The sequence below is a fragment of the Gossypium raimondii genome, chromosome 7 (genome assembly GCF_025698545.1).
Source record: "Gossypium raimondii isolate GPD5lz chromosome 7, ASM2569854v1, whole genome shotgun sequence".
NCBI classification, from domain to species: Eukaryota; Viridiplantae; Streptophyta; class Magnoliopsida; order Malvales; family Malvaceae; genus Gossypium; species Gossypium raimondii.
Window position 1 is genome coordinate 38,110,006 of NC_068571.1, and position 20,604 is coordinate 38,130,609.

General features: G+C 33.7%; 4 protein-coding genes across 7 annotated transcripts; 1 reads left to right on the forward strand and 3 right to left on the reverse strand.

Annotated features, from left to right (window-relative positions):
* Window positions 1–3,665: 3,665 nt before the first annotated feature.
* LOC105792801 (protein FANTASTIC FOUR 1) lies at window positions 3,666–4,418 on the reverse strand. The gene has a single exon (XM_012621597.2). The coding sequence runs from the start codon at window positions 4,416–4,418 to the stop codon at window positions 3,666–3,668; it is 753 nt and encodes a 250-aa protein (XP_012477051.1).
* Window positions 4,419–7,084: 2,666 nt separating this feature from the next.
* Window positions 7,085–9,261, reverse strand: LOC105792740 (rho GTPase-activating protein 5). The gene is made up of 6 exons (XM_012621493.2): window positions 8,893–9,261; window positions 8,553–8,817; window positions 8,364–8,484; window positions 8,149–8,268; window positions 7,606–7,836; window positions 7,085–7,528 (listed from the first exon to the last, which is right to left on the reverse strand). Exons 1-6 carry the CDS (start codon window positions 8,993–8,995, stop codon window positions 7,085–7,087), a joined length of 1,284 nt encoding a protein of 427 aa, XP_012476947.2. The 5' UTR covers window positions 8,996–9,261.
* A 2,057-nt stretch (window positions 9,262–11,318) lies between these two features.
* Window positions 11,319–14,912, forward strand: LOC105792777 (cytochrome c oxidase assembly protein COX11, mitochondrial). Its single transcript, XM_012621558.2, has 8 exons — window positions 11,319–11,504; window positions 12,046–12,147; window positions 12,450–12,798; window positions 12,910–12,962; window positions 13,781–13,853; window positions 13,937–14,041; window positions 14,374–14,454; window positions 14,526–14,912. The coding sequence occupies exons 2-8, from the start codon at window positions 12,068–12,070 to the stop codon at window positions 14,625–14,627; spliced, it is 843 nt and encodes a 280-aa protein (XP_012477012.1). The 5' UTR covers window positions 11,319–11,504; window positions 12,046–12,067; the 3' UTR covers window positions 14,628–14,912.
* A 485-nt stretch (window positions 14,913–15,397) lies between these two features.
* Window positions 15,398–18,904, reverse strand: LOC105792748 (glucan endo-1,3-beta-glucosidase 14). Of its 4 annotated transcripts, none has more exons than XM_012621547.2 (4): window positions 18,746–18,904; window positions 17,307–18,337; window positions 17,075–17,201; window positions 15,398–15,695 (listed from the first exon to the last, which is right to left on the reverse strand). In XM_012621547.2, the coding sequence occupies exons 2-3, from the start codon at window positions 18,219–18,221 to the stop codon at window positions 17,103–17,105; spliced, it is 1,014 nt and encodes a 337-aa protein (XP_012477001.1). In that variant the 5' UTR covers window positions 18,222–18,337; window positions 18,746–18,904; the 3' UTR covers window positions 15,398–15,695; window positions 17,075–17,102. The 4 variants fall into 4 exon arrangements, with proteins under 4 accessions (XP_012477001.1, XP_012476959.1, XP_012476975.1 ...); XM_012621505.2 differs by lacking the exon at window positions 18,746–18,904 and adding an exon at window positions 18,442–18,611; XM_012621521.2 differs by lacking the exons at window positions 15,398–15,695; window positions 18,746–18,904 and adding exons at window positions 15,710–16,950; window positions 18,442–18,612.
* Between the last annotated feature and the right edge of the window lie 1,700 nt (window positions 18,905–20,604).

Genomic DNA, 20,604 nt, shown 5'->3' on the forward strand with positions numbered 1-20,604 from the left:
ATGAATATTAAATAATATAAAATGTTTGTATATGATCTGTATATTCTGGTAATGCTTCATAACCCTGTTCTGGTGACGAATACGAGTTAGGGTTGTTACAACTTGGGAACCCGAGAAAACAATGAGAAAGTAATATCTAAACCTCTTTACTGGTAAGATTTTCGAGGACGAAAATTCAAGTGGGGAGAGTTGTAACAGCCCGTTTTCAGTGAAATCAGATCAGTGGTTTTGGGACCACAAATTTGAGTCCAAAAGAAAATTTATTTTAATATTATTTTATGGTCTACAGTATTATAGGAATATCGTATGAAAATTTTGATAAGAAATTTTACCGATTACATGTTAAATATGATGAAAGGACCAAATTGCATAAAATGCAAAAGTTAAATTCTAGTAGCTAGAGGTACTAAATAGTTATGGAATTCAAAATTTGAGGTCCTTATATGGAAAATAAACCATTTAGAGGTGTTAGTAGATAAGGATGATTAGTCATCAATGGAATCTAGCAAATTAATAAAGCTAATTTTGGAAATTAAGGATTAAAGTAATATTAAATAAAAGAAAAAATCTAATTTCATCACTTTTCATCGTTTTTCCTAAATTAAAGACATGGAAACCCTAGTTATGGGTGTTGAGTTCAAGCAAGTTATTTTGGCTTAATTAGGTATGAATTATTGTCTCGTTTTTAATGAATTTTATATTTTCTAGATCGTAATAGCTTAATCTAGCTATGCCGGGGATTAATTTGCAAAATTATTGAAGTACTAGGGTTTTTCCATGGATGAGTGTAATTGAATTAAGAAGTTTTATGGTAGAAAATGAAAGGTTGTTGACAAATAAACAATTTTTATAAAGAGAATTTTGATGAAATTGTGATTTAGGGACTAAATTGAAAAGATGGAAAATTCTTGGAAAAAATTTAAATTTTATGAAATACATGGGCTGCTGTTGTGATACATGAAAATCAGTTAGGCTTGGAATAAGGAATAAATTGTATGAATTTCATTTTCTGAGCTTAGGGACAAAATCTTAATTAATTGAAAGTATGGGAGAAAAATAATAATTTTTCCAAAGATGTGTATTGGATTAAATTGAATGTGAATTGTATTAAGTTGAGATAAATTCATTCGTATAGATCCAGATAGGCATGGTATAGAATTAGACAGAGGAAAAGAAAAAGTATCGGATTAGTAGCTTACAAATCTACTAACACTTATTGAGGTAAGTTTGTGTAACTGAATTATATATTTGTATGATTTGAATTGAATATTGTTGTGTGTTTGATTTATATAAAATGTCATGTATATTATGGATCACATATCCGACAAGTATTAAGTCTCGTTTGAACATTGGAAATTCAATGGATACAAATGACATTGTCATTAAGGGTTCCCGATTGGTTGTGGTCCTGCATGTGTTGCGGACACACCACAGCTCGCAAGAGCATCCCGTTATATAGCTCTTCGGAGCTTCCTAATAATTGGCTCAAATGAGCTTCCTGATAAATGGCTCTCCGTAGTTTCCCGATTAATGGCTCTCTTGAGTTTCTCGATTATGGCTCGTATGAGCTTCCTGATAATTGGCTCGCAAGAGCTTCTCGATAAATGGCTCACATGAGCTTCTCGTTACATGGCTCGAAAGAGCTTCCCGATTACATGCTCGTATGAGTATTCTTGAATATGAATTGGCGGATTACAAATTTGTACACTTTGTGTGTACTACTCGTGTATCCATCGATATTTTAAATGATTCAAAGGGCAATGTTCTGTTATAAGAAAATATGAATCCGATACGAACTGTTATCAGTATATACATGAAATTACATGGAAATGGTATTACATGATATGTTGTAATATGAGAAGGATCATACATGTATGGAAATTGCTTGGTGACTATGTTCAACCATGTTTATGGTTATTATATGTGTTTACATGGCTAACATGATGAGGATATGTGTTTAGGCTTTTGGCCAAGTGAATTGGATATTTCTTGTATACTTACCTTAAATGTTATTAAATGGTAAGTTAATTTCCATGTTATACGAACTTACTAACCATTAAATGATTACTCTGTCTTATTTCCTTCGTTTTATAGTACTCAGAAGCTTGTTAAGGTTGGAAGCTGGTCGGAGCCACATTATATTATCCAACGGCCCTTTCGGTATAAATAGTAAATTAATTTTAGCTATAATGGCATGTATAGGCTAAATGTGGCCAATGATGGCATGTAAATGTTTGGTTGAAAATAGTCATTGGTATGGCTAGTGTTTGGTACATTTTGATGTACATATATATATGTATATGGTTTCATCAATTTGATGTGTGTGTATGGGTGAATGAATGAAAGTGAAATGAGGATTAAATATGCAAATGAGTATTTGGTAAGTAGGTAAGTTTGTATACTTGGTTATGTGTGATATTATATCATATTTAAGACTTGATATTGGCTTGATTTGAATACTTTATTATGTCTTGATGATGTGCAAAAGTGTTGATGTAGGTTGAATACAAATTGGGGGAGAAATGTAGCTAGAAAAATGACCTATTTCGTCCACACGGGCAGAGACACGGGCGTATGTCCCAACCGTGTGTGACACACGGCCAAGTGACATAGCCATGTGTCCTCTGTATCTAATTAAAAAGCAAAATAGAATGTTCATACGGCCTAGCACAAGGGCGTGTGGCTTGGCCGTGTGACCCAAGCCAGTGAGCTCCCAAGTTTGGACACGGGCTGGGACACGGCCGTGTGTCCCTATTTCGAATGTCCACATGGCCTGAGACACGGGCGTGTCTTTTGACCGTGTGAGCCACACGGCTTGACCACACGGGCGTGTGTCCCTTGCACCTTAGAAAAATTTTGATATTTTTCGAAAAATTTCTTGAGTACCCGGTTTAGTCCCGACTTGTTTTTAATGTGTAATATGGGCCTCGTGGGCTCACATAAGGGACATTATGCTTGATTACAACTGGTTTCTGATATGAGTGCTAAATGATATGAAATGTCTATTATTTGTTCTGTAAATTTCGATAATGCTCCGTAACCCTATTCCAGCGACAAATATGGGTTAGGGGTGTTACAAAATGAGTGTCTAAATTTGGATGTATTTGGATAGCTATTTGCTCGGATTAATTTTTTATGTAAAAATTATATTTTTATTAATTTATATACAAATTCAAGTAATAATTATATATATATATTAACTTGTAGAGAAGAATAGTATTAGTAAAAGCAAGTGTATAATCATGAGTGTTAAACTCTAAATTCAGAAATACATTATCGATATTTGGATATGAGGGATGATTTAAAATGGTAAAATTAGAGTTTATTTCAAGTAAATATTATGTCTGTTTCTGTTTCCTCGAATAAATTCAGAAATTGCTTTTGTGGTTAAACCATTTCAACATTCCGAAATTTATCCAATTGAAGTAGAATTATGAGTTAAGAAATTGTTGAGGCAGTGAATCCAAACGTAATTAATTAAGAAAAGAAAATTTGCAAATCTACTTAATTGTTTATTTGCAATACTCCTTGATGACTAAAATACACCATTTTCTTTTTCTTTTTCTTTTTCTTCCCTATATTTTATAACATTTGCATGAAAATCTGCTAAATAAACTTCATTTGTTGATTGTAAATTTTTTTTGGTTACTGGTGATTGTAATTAATTATGAAACTTGCCCTTGTTCACTATCTTCTTCATCAATATCACCATTTATCATTTCATCATCATCATCATCATCCTCAAAATCTTCATCTTCCAAAACTTGTTCATCATTAGGCTGCACAAATTGCAGCTTCAAACGCCCATCTTCCCTACACGCATGCAAGAATTCTTGCGTGGGGATCCTCACCTGTTTCAGCACAAATCTGCCATCTTGCCTGTAAGATTTAAAGCAAAACCATGGCTTCCCACTTTTCCCAATACATGAAATCGGCGGTGGAAATCCTCCTCCACTACTTGCTCTTGACCTCTTCATTTCACCATTCTGATTCTCCATTGTTGAATGCTTTGTTGTTGGTGATGGTGCTTTCGTCTTTTTGCTTTCCCAGTCTTGGTTTATCTCATTGTTCACCTCTTCAACACCATAGGAGCTCTCAAATCCAAGCTCTTCGGTACACAGCTGGAGGCTCTCAGGGTTCAACGAGAAGCTATCACTCTTCTTATGGCAATTATCACCATTTCCATGGGAATAAACACCAATACTCCCGGAGACGTTCAATGTAGGAAAGGAAGAGGTAGTAGAAGAAGAGTGGGAAATACTTAAATTTTCCTGGAAATGAAGTTCACCAAAGAATTCAGTGAAAGAAGGTTGTTGGTCAAGGGGTTTAATCCCAGGCTTCCATGAAGAAGAAGAAGAAAGGGATTCAAGCAAAGTAGGGTTTTCAAAGATGTGTTTAATGCTTCCACAGGCAGCCATGGATGGGCTCTCCAGTGTTGTTTTCTCTAAAGCAAAGAAGAAAATACAAAGGGATTGGAAGTTGATTGAGGGCTTAAAGGAAAAGGGGGAGAGGTAGAGAGGAAGGACACGAGAAACGACATGGGGTTGATTGAAAAAGATTAAAAAGGGAGGGTCAAGTTGGTATTAATTTGAGGGAAAGTTGAGTGTGGTACCTCTTCTAGTGGAGTGGATCAAGCAAAAATAGAAAGCTAGGGCTCATTTTGGTGGTCATTATTATTATTTTAATTCATCTATAATTCTACTTAACTTATATATTTGGAATGTTTTTATGAATTTATTCAATTCAATTAAATAAAATATTTATAAAATTAAAAAATAATTCAATTGACTGATTCAACCATCTATTCTCCAATCCATTTTCGATCTAACTAATTCGGTTTTGAAAACATTTACAACTTGGTAATTTAGAGAAAATGGAATGCTTATTGTTGGATGGTAGGTTCTTAACTCTACCACCTTATTCTGGTGACATTATATTAAAATTTTAAGCTTAACATAATTTTTTTTCTAGAAGGAAAGAAAAACCTAATTAGATATACATATGGACAAACGCATATATATGAAATATTAACTTACAATTAATTTCACACCAAAAATATATATATATATATATATTGAATTTTTAGTCTTTTTAAATTTTAATATAATCATCATGACTTTATTTTATGATATTTTTCCCAATCCTGAAAAGAAAAAAAATTTATTGTATTCTAGAAATTAAGTGTTAACCAATGATAACATGCCACGTGATGCCAATGATGAAATGCCATGTAGCAAAATGGTGGTGTCCAGGATGTAATGATGTGAGTTGTGAGACAATTTGAACCCTCCACTTCTCTTCATTTTGTTCACATTCAAACAAACTATATTGAATTATTTCTTCAATTTTAACCAGATTTTTCAAATATCCATCTGCCTCAATCTTCATCATTCAATATATAGGTAGAGATTTTAGTTTTATATATGCATTTAATATTTTAATGATTTATAAATCATGCATAATAAATTTGAATATACATATTTTTTATACTGATATTATGGATATATCAAGTTTTGAAATATTAATTCAAAGAAAACATATAAAAAATGAAATCATTTTAAGAAATTAAAAAATGAAGTGATAATAATTGAGAAATTTGTAAAAAAAATTAGAATATACATTAAAAATAACTAAAAAATATTTTTACTAATTCCAAATAATTTTAACTATTTCTAAGTATATATATAGCTGCAAATTTTCAGTTCAATCAATCTTTTTATCTCAAATTTCGTTCTCGCTTAAAAAAGTGATTGGTTAGAAGATTTAAAATTCTCAACAACCAGGTTCCACCATGAAAGCCTCCTAGTAACTACTTTTTCAAATACTGTTATTAGTTTCCCATACATATTGAAGCTTACCCTAATTAGCAGAATTGATTTGAAACCATTAATTGAAAGAAAAAGAAATCATAATCTCAAATTGGGAGAGGTGGAGATTTTAGGGGCAAATACAAAAAGGGATTATGAGATAAGTGAAGTGAGGCACAAAGTAAGTGGTCATTTTCACCTCTCTTTTTTCCACCACCATTTTGGAATATTCTCAACCATCCTTTTTACAACATATCATCCATTTTCTTTTTAACAAATGTGTTAATCGCCGATAACCGTGATTATTTTTTCTATTGTGAGTGTTTCTTAAAAATATAAACAGTTGACCATGAAATGTGCTCTGTTCTTATAGGTGAGGATTGAACCCGAGATAAACAACATGGCACCACAACAAGGTAGATACTTTCCCTTTTTTCTATTGTATATGGCTGCTATTCTTCATTTTTGGTGGCCTCTCTAAGCCTACTTATCCATTCTATTCCGATATTTTTTTTTTATTCTAATTTCTAAAATTACATCAGAATTTTAGCCTCTATTTTTTAATTTTATAATATATTATTTTACTTATACCAAATACATATTGGATATATTATATAAGGAAAACATGAAACATATTGTCGATACTTGAAAATTTAATAAATATTATATGGACAGTTTGGATTAATTATTTTATAATTACAGGTAAATTCGTATTTATATTTTAAGCCACATTAACAAATTTATATAATATTGATATCATCCATAAACGAAGACGGAAATCCTATCCATAAACATCTTGAAGCTGCAAGTCAGAGTGATAGACCACCTCTGGAAAGTATCTGTGGAGTGTGTGGTGTGATCTTCTTTCAACAATCACCACAATGTGTATCGGCTTTGGAGCATCAAACTTTATACTACGTCTTTTTCTTTTTTCCATCACCAAAATTTGAGAATAATTTTTGTATCAAAGCAAAGAAACAAGCCTCATATTTAGATTCTTGCTGGGAAAAGTTTTTTAACTTTTATGCAGAATATGTGGAGCAGTGAGGGAAGGCAGATAAAAAAGCAAAAGTTAAGTGATCACATCAATCGGATTACAATGTTAAATGTTAGGGGGTCATGTATTGAATTGTGTCATCCATGATTTTATACTAGGTTAACCCAACCGCTTTATCACACCAAACTTGATAGAATATGGGTTAAGGTCGTCTAACTGGTGTTTTTGAGTATCCTTCATCGCCATGCTTCGAAACGTTCTGCCCTTGAATCTATGCGGCTCAGGTTGCGTATTCCTTTGGTTTTGTCAATAGCAAGTATGGATTGATTTTGTTCCCCGGACTTGAATTACTTGACTCACCAATATCATTATTTCTAGCCGGGGTTGGAGTATCTTCAGCGGAGATCTGTTTGTAGACCGAGGGTATGGGACTGTGTTCTTCTCCATCTGCCGTCTCATTGTTTTGACTATAGTTCCTGAAACTTGCTCTTAAAGGTTCTTGAGCTATAATTGCGGTCTCTTTCTCTTCATTATCTTTTTGGGTATATGTAATGCAGGAGATGGAAGGCCTCTGATCTCCATCATCATCAAAAGGCTCCAGATAGGATGCCTCTGTAGGCTCTACCATTGAATACTCTCTTTCTCGTAGGGTCTTTGAGATAAGTGTCTTGAGAAAGTTCATCACTTGGACGGAATACACCAGTGCGGTCAAAGGATCTGCCATCTGCAATACAAATAAGCCATGGCCCATGAGAGATAGTCATCGAACTAACAATCAACCCAAATTCCATCTACACTGACCTGAGTCATGTTTGGGGCAAAAACCACGGCAATATTACGGGCATTCATCTTGTTGAGATGTTCTTGCTGGACAACATCAGCCATAAGATTGATGGCCCAATCCAATAAAGCATATTCTGTTGGAGGTAGAAGCCTTGCAAGCTGGGTACACTGCTCTTCTGTCTCGCACTGCATTACTTGCTGGGGGTCTAAAGAATCCAAAACTCCACTTGGAAGTTCTCTGAACCAAGCCTAACAATAACAATCACCAACTTAGCATGTTACAACCTGAAAAATGAAGTGCTAAACTTCATACATGGTACAGTTAAAAAGTCATGTTTCCAGGATGTATGTTGGTATGCGTAAGCATAACATGCATGCATATGAACAAGGATCATGACTTGAGATCTCTCAAAACAGTTTCCTATGATGGTTGAAAAGTATCAGTGAAAGAAATGCAAAATTAAAATTATTTACAATAAGTTTGCCTTGTCATTGAACTCCATAACCTCGTTTAGGTTAAGATGTATGTAAGGGATATGATGAAAGAGGGATTAAATGTACCTTAATTAGTCCAGCTAAACAGTGTGCATCAATCTCTTCTGGAACTACGCCACGATTTAGTTGTTCTCTAACATACTCCACCTGACTGTTGTCTCCAGTAATTCTAAAAATCCCTTCTGCCTGCACGTCAAATATTATAAAGCTTAAAAGGAAACCAGAAAGGTGTAAACATATTGGGGTTGAGCAAAGAGAAAGGATGAAGCAAGAAACAAAACCTGCAAGCCTCCTAGAGCAAACAAATGCCTTTGCATTAACAAGAGTATTGCTGGCACACTATTCCCTCTTGAGTCATAGGATAACTGCATTGATTCTGTCGAAACTCCAAAGACATTTGCACTGCCAAATATATAATTATTAATACTAATAATAATAAAGGAGGTTTTATAAAAGGAAAAAGGATAAACCTGGCACTAGGAACTCTGGTGGGAACTTCAGGCTCAAACTCAACAGGCAAACCCAAGAAGCCACGGAACCTATCAAATGTAACATGAGACACGTGTCTGACATTGGTTGGGATACCGATGTCCATACCACAAAGCTCCCTTCCGGTACCAGAGGTCCAAGATTTCCTGAACAATGTCACCAGAAAGGCTAACACAGACAATTGATCCCCCTCTTGCTTGCTTCTCTTCTTTAATTTTCCCTCTTCTTCAACTCTTGGGTCACCACCTGTTACATTAACAAAGCCATCCCCATTACCATTTGCAAAGCTTAAGGATGTCTAGGGTGCACAGGATAACGCACCTTCATCATCATCATCATCGTCAGACGTAGTAGAAGAAGAAGAAGAAGAAGAAGAAGAATTCTCAGCGCTTGGAGGTGAAGAGAAATGAAGGACCTCCGTCATGGCTGCCAACAAAAAAAAAAAAAAAAGATTTTTCTTTTCTCAAGTTGAAAGAAAATGGCGTAAAATGTTGGACGTGAGAATCATTAAGTGATCATAAACAAATAAAAAAAAAGTGGGAGCTTGAGGTTGAAACTACAATGTTTAATGCCCTATCTGAATATTATAGGGAGATGAAATTTGAAGCTGATTTCTTGGCTATTTTTCAGAACAATAATGAAATGGTGAGGAGGAAAGGAAGTGAAGGGAAACAAATTAAATTTCTTTAGACCTCACAACTCTGTCTTATTATATTATCGTTTTTCTTTTCTTATATCAGTCATGTTTAAGTTATTTCGTTGTTATATTCAGGAAAGAAATCAAAGGATTTTGTTAGGAGCTTTTTTTATTTAGATATTCATGTTTAACATAGGATTAATATAGCATATCTAATATTCATGTTTAAATTATTTAGTTGTGCGGGTTTCAAGTTGATTGGTATAAATTAAATGATTCGATTATTATATTTATAAATTTTTTCTTCATCTCTTATTGCAACGGACTTGCTCATTTGTATATATTAAAAGATTTTTTACTTAATACATAAATTGGTTCTTAAGTTTAACATTTTTTAATGTGGTACTTGTGTTATTTTTTGGGTAAATTATAAAAATAGTTACTTTTGTTTGCCTCAGATTACATTTTAGTCACTTACGTTATCGTTTTGTTACGAAGTGGTCACTCTACTGTTAAACTCCGTTACCTCCCTAACAGTAGTCTTACGTGGTAGTCCAAATGAGTTTTAAATGCCAACTTGGATGTCTAGTTGCTGAGATGAAAATAAGTTTTTAATTAAATAAATTTAATTTGGACTGCCACGTAGGCCATCCAAGTTGGCATTTAAAACCCATTTGGACTGCCGCATAGGACCACTATTAGGGAGGTAACGGAACTTAACGGTAGAGTGACCACTCCGTAACAAAGCGATAACGTAAGTGACTAAAACGTAACATTTCAAACATAAGTGACTAAAATGTAATCTGAGGCAAACAAAAGTGACTATATTTATAATTTACCCTTATTTTCTGGTCTAATAATGTACTTGTAAATGATGAAAGTTATATTTTTTTGGTACTCAAAAAGTTTAATTCAAGTTTTGGAGTTGATTTGATGAAAATATATAATTAGCTAATAATATTAACAATTAACTTCATCAAATCAACTCTAAAAATAGAATTAAATCACATCTATCAAACTTTATTTGACAAATTAAGCATAAAATTAAATAAATTTACAATGAACACTAAATTTATTCTATTAACAAAATCATGAAAAATTCAAACTTAATACTATTAGCAATTAACTTTCATCAAATTAACCCTAAAACTCAAATTAAACATTAAAATTTAACATCATTACTTTTGGCTACTAAAATATATAATTTTGTCAAATACAAGTACTAGATTGAATATATATATATTCATATTAAAAAAACATATTAAACTTAAATACCAAAAATGGAAGATTTTTTAAGTGCGTTCAATCCTTTCTCTCCTTTTTTTGCCTAATTTAAACAAATTTTTTAAAAAACATCGAAATACATTTCAAAATCCTTTTGCAAGTTCATTAAAAGTAAAAATTAGAGAAAATATTAATTTATAAAATTTTGATATAAAATAAATTTATTTTCATTTACAAGTTAAAAAGACATTAACAACTTAAATTTTGGAAGTGAACTTGAGGGCCCTTATTGAAAAAACAGTTAAAATGTAACATCAATCCCTATATTATGACAAAATTTGATATCAAGTCCCTATACTTAAAAAGTTAAAATTATTATTATCGTTGTTAATTTTTTGTTAAAATTGTCAAGTTAATATGTTGATTAAGTTGTATTCATATAGCATAACATATACTTCACAAAAATAAGCATCTCAAATTAATAGTTTTAATGAAAATATTTTAAAGATTTAACTTTTGAAATTTGACTTTGATGAAAAAACGTTGAATATTTAAAATTAATAATAAAATGTGAAATAAAAATTTCATAATTTAAAATTTACATATGTGATCATGTTTCTTATTTACATGAGATAAGCGCACCACTCATCCAAAATGCCCTTAGTTTTAAAAATATATCAAATACATTTTATCAATTGAATTAGTATTTGATTTTTTCCCTAATTTTTAATTCATAAAAGAAATTAGATACCAATTAGATAAAAGTTAATAAGTTCAGGGGCTGAAATATACATTAACCCATTTAGAAAAAGAAAACGTGGACCATAACACACTCAATAGCGTTGGTGCCATTTGAATAAATTAACCTTTTAAGCAACTAATTGTTTTGTTTTATTTTTCCCTTTCCTCTCGTCTCGCTTCCTGTGAAGGCTAAAGCGGCTGCTTTCTTTCAGCTACCCACGCTTTCAAGCTTCCAACTTTCCCAGAAGCTCCAAGGCTGAAACCGAGGAGAAGACGCTACAATTACTAATTTGGGATTCCATTTTCAGTTTTGGCCAATACCCTTTTCAAGGTATAAAGCTCTCGGTATTAATTTCATCATTTTATTTCAAGCTTTATGTCCTTAGTTCTGATATGGGTTACTTTTATTCGACTCGTTCATGCTCAAAATTTGGTCCTTTTTGAGTAAATTAGTGGATGCTTTTGATTAGTTTGATAGTGGGTACCATACCATGTGTTTCTTTTATGTGAAACACTGCTTTGCTCCTTTGGATTTGGAACTGGTAGACTGTTGTTTGTCTTTAGTCTGCTATATATGTATGGCGTGGAAAAGTTATTGGCATTTGTTATATCTAATTTATTTGTTTTAAAAACTTTTCATTGGGAAACTTTTTTGTTAAAGAAAAGCCATTCTTGTGTTTGATTATAATGAATATATATAGGCTTCCTTTTATCATTTCTGATTTGGTTTGATTTTATTGTAACTTGTTATAACCATACTGAAATTCGAATTCAATTGCTATAGGTGCCTAACATCATGTCATGGTCAAGATTTTCTTTAAGAATTTATTGTTCAATGTTCATTGCTTTCTTTTTTGCTGCTGCACTTGCAGTGACACATAGGTGCCTAACATCATGTCATGGTCAAGAATTTCAAGTAGAATTTCTCTCTTGAATCACTCGAAGAATCTACGGATTTTGTCACACGAATCAAGGTAATCACCATGTTACCAATATACAAATTTGGGCCTTTTAATTTTGCTTGAACCATTTGGAACTTTTACTTGAAGAACTAAGACACGGGTATTTATGCTTGGTTGTAAAAGCCTAATAATCTAAATTATTCTTTCACAGTCTTGCTTTAGCCTTTAAAGGGTAATCCTCTGAAATTTGGAGACATCCAGAGTTCAAAATTTTTTTCTTTTCCATTTCATATTTCTCCCAAGTCCCAACCTTAATGCAAGCATGCTGTTCTAAAAAGTGGATTACCTGAGTGAACGTTTTTTTGTTGCTCCAGGTTTCTTCCTGATTCTTTATATTCGAGTTACAAGTTCTTTAAAGCTTCTTCTGGGTGTGGCAACAATGGTCTGATGCCAAGATGTGAATTTAGCACAAAGCCTCTAACAAGGTCTTTTGATTTCCATCCTTATGGTTCTCGATGTTTAGTGAGATTATCTTCCTTTAGCAGTCAGCGCCACTATGCTTCTCATGCGTCCCATGCTTCCACTGAGCGGAAATCCAAAAAGACTCTTTTGTATCTTACTGCATTAGTGTTTGCAATGGTGGGAAGTAGTTATGCTGCCGTCCCATTATACCGAAGATTCTGCCAGGCTACTGGGTATGGTGGTACTGTCCAACGCCGTGAGGTGAAGCTGAGTTTATGCTATTCTTTATCCTATCCTTTTACTATTTTCTGGCTTTTCTTCTTTTCCTTTTTGTATTGGTTTTCAACCAGAACATATATTTGTTTTCTTTAGAGTGTTGAAGAAAAGATTGCTCGGCATGAAAAAGATGGGACAGTAGCAACAAGGTGCGCTTTCTAGGCTTTGGATGTAAGAGCTTATCTTTATCTATATTTTTCGTGATTATCATCATAATGTCCTTTCTGTTAATTTTATTGTGATTCTATTTCAATGCTTAGTTTTTGTACTGTTTTATGTGTGAAACCTGGTTCTGGGGTTTGTTTCTGCTTGTAACATTCTCGGTTCTACTTTTTGACATTTTCTGCTTAGATATGTATATGTTTCTTTGGTTAGTTGTAATCATGATTATTTATTATTATTATTATTATTATTATTATTGTTTTTAAAGTGAGATTTGTGGAAGAATGAGACCGAAACGAGTTCCTATGAGAGTGATAAGGCTTTATTCTAACTTTTAGAGCATGAAGTCATTCCCTCAATAAGAAACCGGTTACCATTCTTCTTATTAGAAAAATGATGGGAAAACGTTGAAACTTGTTTGTTGCAAGAAACATTTGAGCATGATGGGGAAACAACTTAAACCAATAATGGTCTTAGTATGTTATTTCTGAAACAAATCAAGAGGGGAATGGGATGTTTTATGAGGTAAAACCATAAAAGGTGTCATAAGACAGATTGTAGGGTATCACTCCCTTCCGGTTATACTCTTTCTTTATTTACAGATGCGACTTTTTTACAAGAGGGTAACAATTAGGAGTGAGGTGGTAAATTTTAGTATCATTCATCATTTCACATCAGCCAGTTTGTTCAATTCAATTCATGCATTTCTAAAGATGCTATTATGAAGCTGTTAGACTTGCATCACGATAGGATCTTTCTTGTACTTCCATGCCTTCGTTTGAGAAATTTTCTCTTATCCTTTTAGGGAGATAGTAGTGCAATTCAATGCTGATGTGGCGGATGGAATGCCCTGGAAATTTGTTCCAACTCAAAGAGAGGTTCTTAACTTCTCTGTTGTTTTTGGGCACTGTAGAGTGCTTCTTTTATCAATTATTTCCTTATTTTTTTATTTTTCTGCTAGGTGAGAGTCAAGCCTGGAGAAAGTGCTCTTGCTTTTTATACTGCTGAAAACCGAAGTTCAAAACCCATAACTGGTGTCTCTACGTATAACGTCACTCCTATGAAGGTACTGATACTTACTCATGCTCCATTATGAAATTTGGATCTTTGAAATTTGTTATTTTTAAAGTTAATTTATTGGTGTTTGTTTAGATCTTTGTCAACCTCTCAAACGTTATTTGGTTGTGTGAGCCGTTAGGCTTTTTAACCCTTTCTTGCTAGCTTAGGTTTGACTTGTCATGAGATGATAAGCTAGAAAGTGGAAGAGAAAAAACCTTTAGGGCGAAAAAATTGATTACATTGGAACACATTAACTTACTGGTAATGTTTGTCATTATCATACCACAAGCCTTAAAACTTTGACTCGGTTTCTTGCTTCTTGTTCGTGTTCCTCCTCAGGCTGCTGTTTATTTCAACAAAATCCAGTGCTTTTGCTTTGAGGAGCAGCGCCTTCTTCCTGGAGAGCAGATTGACATGCCTGTAAGTCTTTTTACTGTTGAAAAGGCAAAACTTGTTGGTAGAATCGTCAACTAACCTGTACTTTCTTGCAGGTTTTCTTCTACATAGATCCTGAGTTTGAAACAGATGCCCGAATGGATGGTATAAACAACCTGATTTTATCATATACTTTTTTCAAGGTTTCCGAAGAATAGAAGGGGGATATTTAAATTCATAGTGAAAATAGAATATCATTCACATGAGAATAAAACTATTGGTTAGGATCCCGTTTTCATATACCGGGAGAAGAGGAAGAAGAAACATTCTTTTGTCGAAATTATTTTGTTATTACAGTCTCCTTTCCACCTCTTTATGGTGGAAACAGTCTATTTTTGTACCAGGCTCCTCCCTCTTCATACCAACTTTTTCAGTCATTCCCTAAACAAAACCAACTGCTTGTAGCAAAGGTTTATTATTGTTATACTAGTTATCATTTTCAATTTCCTTTCGTTGTTTCATATGGGTACTGAAATTTGCAAAAATGTTTTAGCATCTAACAAGGAAGTGCAGAACTTGTGTAAAATCCTTGGTTGTTCTAGTATGGAGTAAATGCGAATGTCACTGTTTGTGTTTTACCTACTATGGAGTTCCTATCACTGTTTGTCTGCGTTGGTCGTTGTGAGTTTTGAATCATACCAAGTACATGAACGAGCATATTCATCGTAATCTCTTGATATAATTCCTAAATCTTGTGCATTGAAAAGGATAAAAATGAAAGAGGTGTCAAAAACATAATTAACTAAAAATTATAGGTTTTAATTCATGAATTAGTAATAAACTAATTTTAATTGGTAATATTTCGTTATTACCAACAATAAAGAAAATGTTTTCTGTAGGTTGTTTTATTCATTATTTTAATTTCAAGTTTAAATTTATAATAATTATTTTTTATTTTATATCTAATATTTTAACACGTGTAAGTTAGTGTGATGAAGTTGTTGATGCCATATATAACAATGCTTAACCAATCCATTTCGGTACAAGGAATAATATTTCTATTAACTATGGAAGATGGGAACCCTATCCCAAGTATAACTTTAAAAGAAAAAAAAAGAAGGCAGCCTAAGCCCTGCAAAATCTTCATCCACTTCCTCTTTTATTAAAAGAATCTATGTTTAACTTCAAATTCAACTATAGTATCATCTGCTTCTGAATCTTTTTGTTTAATAAAGTAATGCTCTTCTATCAACTGAGTTTAAGTGATAAATGCTTTGCCTCATTCCCTGCAGACAAAGAAAGCAATACATCAAACCCAGATTTGTTGTTGGTTTCTGTCGATTTCCTCATAATTCTATTTTCTTTACAATGCAAAGTTCATTGACGAAGAAGGGACCTGTTTGATGTTCATTGGATCATGTCTACAATAATTAATTACTAGAATGATTTGAGATTTTATTTCCTTCAACTATTTTCGGGTTTGATTATCAAATAAATTCATGAATCAGTCAAATCTCATATGCTGATGCAAGGTTTCCATAATTCAAAGCCATGGGCCCTGAAGTTGAAAGCCACCTAACTCTTTTAATTTTAAGTTTTCATAATTCTTAAAAGCAATTTCATCTTCAAAAACACACTCAGATGTACATACATTCAAAGCAGTATAGTATTAATTAGTAAAAAAAAAAAGTACACTATTTTGATTTAGAAGGTTTTGTTCCATGAGATTTGTAGATTTTTTTAATATGAATTAAAATATTACACGATATAAAAAAAATGATATGCATATATTTTACATAACTATTAATATGTAACAATTTTATGAAAGGTTTATTTCATATTAAAGTAATATGCATACTATATAAATACACAAATTATTACACTTATAGCAAAAAAAATTCACAGGCAAAACTACTTTGCCTTGAACGTGAAGACCCAAAACTGCTTTATGTATTGTTAATTAGGTAGGGTAGTTGATTGAGAAAGAGTTGAAAATGAGATGGGAGTAGACACATTGATACACAACAAAAGCTGATGCCGTCAACTTTGTTTAGAGGCAGGTTGTAGTTTTGGAGGTTTTAAGGTGAGAAAAGGGGGGAAATGGGATACTGGTGAGAAAGTGGCTACCGTCTTACGGAGTTCCTTATGACTTTTGCTTTTGTTGATGGAAGCCAATTTGGACTTTTGTTCGGCTCAAGACAAAGAAGAGTTTCAATACACCAAATACATATATGTCATGAATGGGAGTTTTACGGACCAGCCAGTTGGTGCATATGTAACGTTGACAGCATTAGCATTCAGCATCCTAGTGTCCTGCTCATGCATACTAAATTGTTGAAACCTTACAATAAAATGATTCCAAATTCTCTACCAGATGATCGAACACCCTTACAATATTACAAAAAATGTTATATTGTATTATATTATATGTCTATCGAAGATTAATTGTCTCAATCATCCAGATAGCCAATTTTAATGGAATCATTTTGAGTGACTGGTATCCACCATCTAAGACTGTGTCCAATAATATGTGGCTACCTGCTGACTTCAAAGGATTAAACAGAAGGGTTTAGACACATACTATTATGGCCTCACATGTATGTAAGCATAGAGATGAATGCATGCTCAAACAGTTAAAATAATAATAAGGCATTGAATATCTCACATTATACTCCTCTTCTCTGGAATTTGAATTAATCCGATGATCCTTCCATCTTTAAATCCACAAGTTTTCCAGCAGAGATTAAGTATGCTATAACTATGAACAGAACATTGGAGACAACAGATAATGCCTGCAACACAATTCAAATCACAGAGAATAACATGACTGGGTTGTTGAGAAAATTAATGAAGATTGTAGGGGAGGTATAGGGATATACAGTTTATGTTTTACTTACAATCTTTGTGCTGGGTGATGTATATACCATCCCTGGAAGATAACCTTGAACTCCAATGTTATAAACTGGGGTTCCATTAGGGTAATAGAGACCATAATTCCTCTCTGATGCAGGACCAGGTTTTAAATTCTCATTAAAGAGTGCGAAAACATATACGTTAACCGGGACATTCGGTTTTGCCGGTGTGCTTTGTTTCTCTTCTATTCTTTTCAACAGGTTCCCATTGTACAACCCTGCATTCTCCGGTGTAGCTCCTGCTTCGTCATCGTCACCTCGGGAAGGCCAACCGGTTTCCGAAATCTGGACTTTGATATCAGTGTGCCCCATTGCTTTGATAGCTGAATAAACAGCATCAACTTGAGCATACAACATGTTATCATATTTCAAGTTGGTAATTGGATCCACTGTCCCTTGATTAGGCTGGAAAAGCACATAATCTAGTGGAACTTCATTAGGGTTGTCCTTGTATGCAAAATAAGGATATGCATTGATCAAGAAAGGTGACTTAACCTCAGCATGAAAATTGAGAATTCCGTGAAGATACTCGCTGAGATCTTGCCTAAAAGAACCGGCGGAAGGTGGAAAAGAGATGCTTAAGATATCGAGAGAATGCGCGGAAGTGACGGTTACTTGTTTATCAAGGCCAAGATCAACAAGAGCGTTGTAAACAGTTTGCATTGCAGGGAGATTAGACCATAGCTGATGATCATAGGTTTTGAACACTTCGTTCCCCATAGTTATGCAAGTAATCCGGGTTTGAGGCAGGTGGGGCTGAACTCGCTGCTGAAGCCAGATTCGAGCTTTGATAGGATCGGTCATGTTGGGAAGATACTCGTTACCGAGTCCGATAATGAAATCGACATTTGTATGGGAGAAGGTAACAAGAACGTTAGGATCAGCGTCGTAGAGTTTCATTCTGCTGATATTGAGGGATTTGAGAAGATAGGCGACTCGAGATGGAGATGGAAGATTGTTTGCGATTTGGCCATAGTTGATTCCAACTCCAAGACCAAGGATTTGGATTGGAGAACCTGATAAACACCATAAAAACAAAAGTGAAACACAAATACTAGTGAAAATTCAAGGAAAAAATGTAGTTGGTTTTCATTTGTTGAGTAACTAAAGAGTTGGAAACCTGAGAAAAAGAGAAGAAGGAGAAGAGAAGAGGCAGCCATATAACTCATCTTAATCTGTTTCTCTATCTGTCCATTATAATTTATAATACTTTCTCTGTTTCCTAATCCAATGTTTCACCACTGTATTTTCGTAATAAGAAAATATATATCATGAAAAATTTAGATACAGAGGATTCAACACAAGTGAGTGTATACATATACTCGCATGATATTTGATGTATGGCCGGTGCATAAATCTCATGCAATATCAATTTATTTATAAAATTGAATTCGAAAATTATTAATATTTATTTATAAAATTACCTTTAATGTTTAAATTATTTGATTTTGCCTCCTTGCTGTCAGAACAATATGCCACAGATAACGAATGAGACGGAGAAGAAAAAAAAGAAAAAAAGCGTGCCAAATTGTATGAACGGCTTCTCCAATATGACCATCAGGAGGAAATCGAGTAGATAGCTTTGAACAGGGGTTCCCGTTGAGAGAAGAGAAAGAAAAATAAACATATTGGATTAATTATAGAGAGGTGTCTAATATATAGTCAAAAGTTAAAAAGATGCATCACGTGTTTTTATTCAATTGGTTAATGTGCTACATGGATTAACATAATTTTTAACGACAGTAATTAGTTTAAGTAATTATCTTAATTAAAGTGATCAAAATAGAATAAATCATATTTTAAGGTAACCGTAAGTGTAATTTAATTTAAAGATTTTTTCTTAGGTTTTGGATTTTAGGGTGTGAATATAAAGAGTTAAAAATTTTATGATATTAATTTCAAATCACTCGTGTAGATATTTGAGCAAAAGTCTCTATTGAATGGAAAAAGACACATGTCATTTATAATTTGAGTTCATTTGGTTTTAGTTTCTTAACAAGTTGAAAGCCTTGAATTTAATGGTTTAGACTATGCATTTAGTTAAGTTTGGATAATAAAAAATTCCATTAAATAAAAAAAAACTCATTTTCTATTTAAAATAAATTAAATTATTGAAACAATATCTTATAGATTATTTTGAATAAAAATATTATTAATTAAAGAGTAATTTGAAGCAAATCAGATCATATTTAAACTTATAATAAATGTCTTAATTCAGGGTGGGCCGTGGTTGAAGCTTTGGATTTGCCGAGTGCTGTCCAAGGTAAAAGAGTTTGTATGGAGGTGTTTGCGGCTCTTTGTCCCCCCAAAGGCACGGCTGATTGAAAAGGGTGTAAACATTGATGCTATGTGTGCTCGGTGTGGATCCATGTCTTAATGTATTGTGAATGTGCGAAATCTGTATGGAGGACGGTTGGTTTTCAGTTACAGCAGGCCACTGTTACGACACTTGTTTCAACTCTTCTTGACTTGCCAAGTGGTCGACAACAATAAAGGGGGCTGACGCTGATTTGGTCCCTTTGCTTCCATTGAAACCTCTACTGTTGGAAGGCCGTGCAAGTGCCAGCCGAGCGAATTGTGGCCTTTGCAGACGAGCTCTGGCGTGTTTGGGAGGAAGCTGGCCGAGTGTATGTAGCTGCCGGGGGTGAGAGGAAGGTGGCCGACGCAATAATGCTGGCACTTGGGTTGGTCCTATGTTGGGTGTGATTCAAGTGTAATGTAGACACCTCACGCTTTGTCATGGATGAGTCGGTTGGTTTTGCGGCTGTTATACTAGACTCGTATGGGCATGTGCTTCGAAGCTCCACTGGGCGAATGGAAGGACTGATTGAACCTTCATTGGCTGAGGCAATTGCCATTCGAGAGTCCCTCTCTTGGCTTAAGTCGCTTCATTTGGATCGGGTAGTTATTGAATCAGATTGTTTGATGGTAGTTGAAGCACTACCCGTCTCTTACAACATCAACAATTTGGTAACTTCCTTCATGATTGCTTGTGGTTACGATCATCTTTTGCTTCTTTGTTCTTCTGTTGGACTTGTCAGAATGTCAATAAGGCGGTTTATCCTCTTGCTAGGGTCGCCGTATTACATACAAACCACACTGAATGAGATGTTCTTCTCATTAATGTTCAATCTATTTGTATATTCTGATCTTACTTCTCTTGTGCATCATAAGAATGAGGGACCTAGAACAGGGTGCAGCACGGGTAAGCTAATAATTGATGAATTGTTGTTTTAATTTTTAAAAAAACTTATTTTTTTGAGCAATATTTTAAACTTTGACC

Excerpts from the sequence above, each read along its gene's own strand:
- LOC105792801 (XM_012621597.2), bottom strand. The coding sequence starts at position 4,418 with ATGGCTGCCTGTGGAAGCATTAAACACATCTTTGAAAACCCTACTTTG.
- LOC105792740 (XM_012621493.2), bottom strand. The coding sequence starts at position 8,995 with ATGACGGAGGTCCTTCATTTCTCTTCACCTCCAAGCGCTGAGAATTCT. Across the intron at positions 8,485-8,552 it reads ACCAGAGTTCCTAGTGCCAG|TGCAAATGTCTTTGGAGTTT; the intron begins GTTTATCCTTTT and ends TATATTTGGCAG. Across the intron at positions 7,837-8,148 it reads GTTTAGCTGGACTAATTAAG|GCTTGGTTCAGAGAACTTCC; the intron begins GTACATTTAATC and ends TGTTATTGTTAG.
- LOC105792777 (XM_012621558.2), top strand. The coding sequence starts at position 12,068 with ATGTCATGGTCAAGAATTTCAAGTAGAATTTCTCTCTTGAATCACTCG. Across the intron at positions 13,854-13,936 it reads TTGTTCCAACTCAAAGAGAG|GTGAGAGTCAAGCCTGGAGA; the intron begins GTTCTTAACTTC and ends TTTTTCTGCTAG. Across the intron at positions 14,042-14,373 it reads ATAACGTCACTCCTATGAAG|GCTGCTGTTTATTTCAACAA; the intron begins GTACTGATACTT and ends GTTCCTCCTCAG.
- LOC105792748 (XM_012621505.2), bottom strand. The coding sequence starts at position 18,490 with ATGAGTTATATGGCTGCCTCTTCTCTTCTCCTTCTTCTCTTTTTCTCA. Across the intron at positions 18,338-18,441 it reads CCTTCTTCTCTTTTTCTCAG|GTTCTCCAATCCAAATCCTT; the intron begins GTTTCCAACTCT and ends GGTGTTTATCAG. Across the intron at positions 17,202-17,306 it reads CATCACCCAGCACAAAGATT|GCATTATCTGTTGTCTCCAA; the intron begins GTAAGTAAAACA and ends ATTGTGTTGCAG.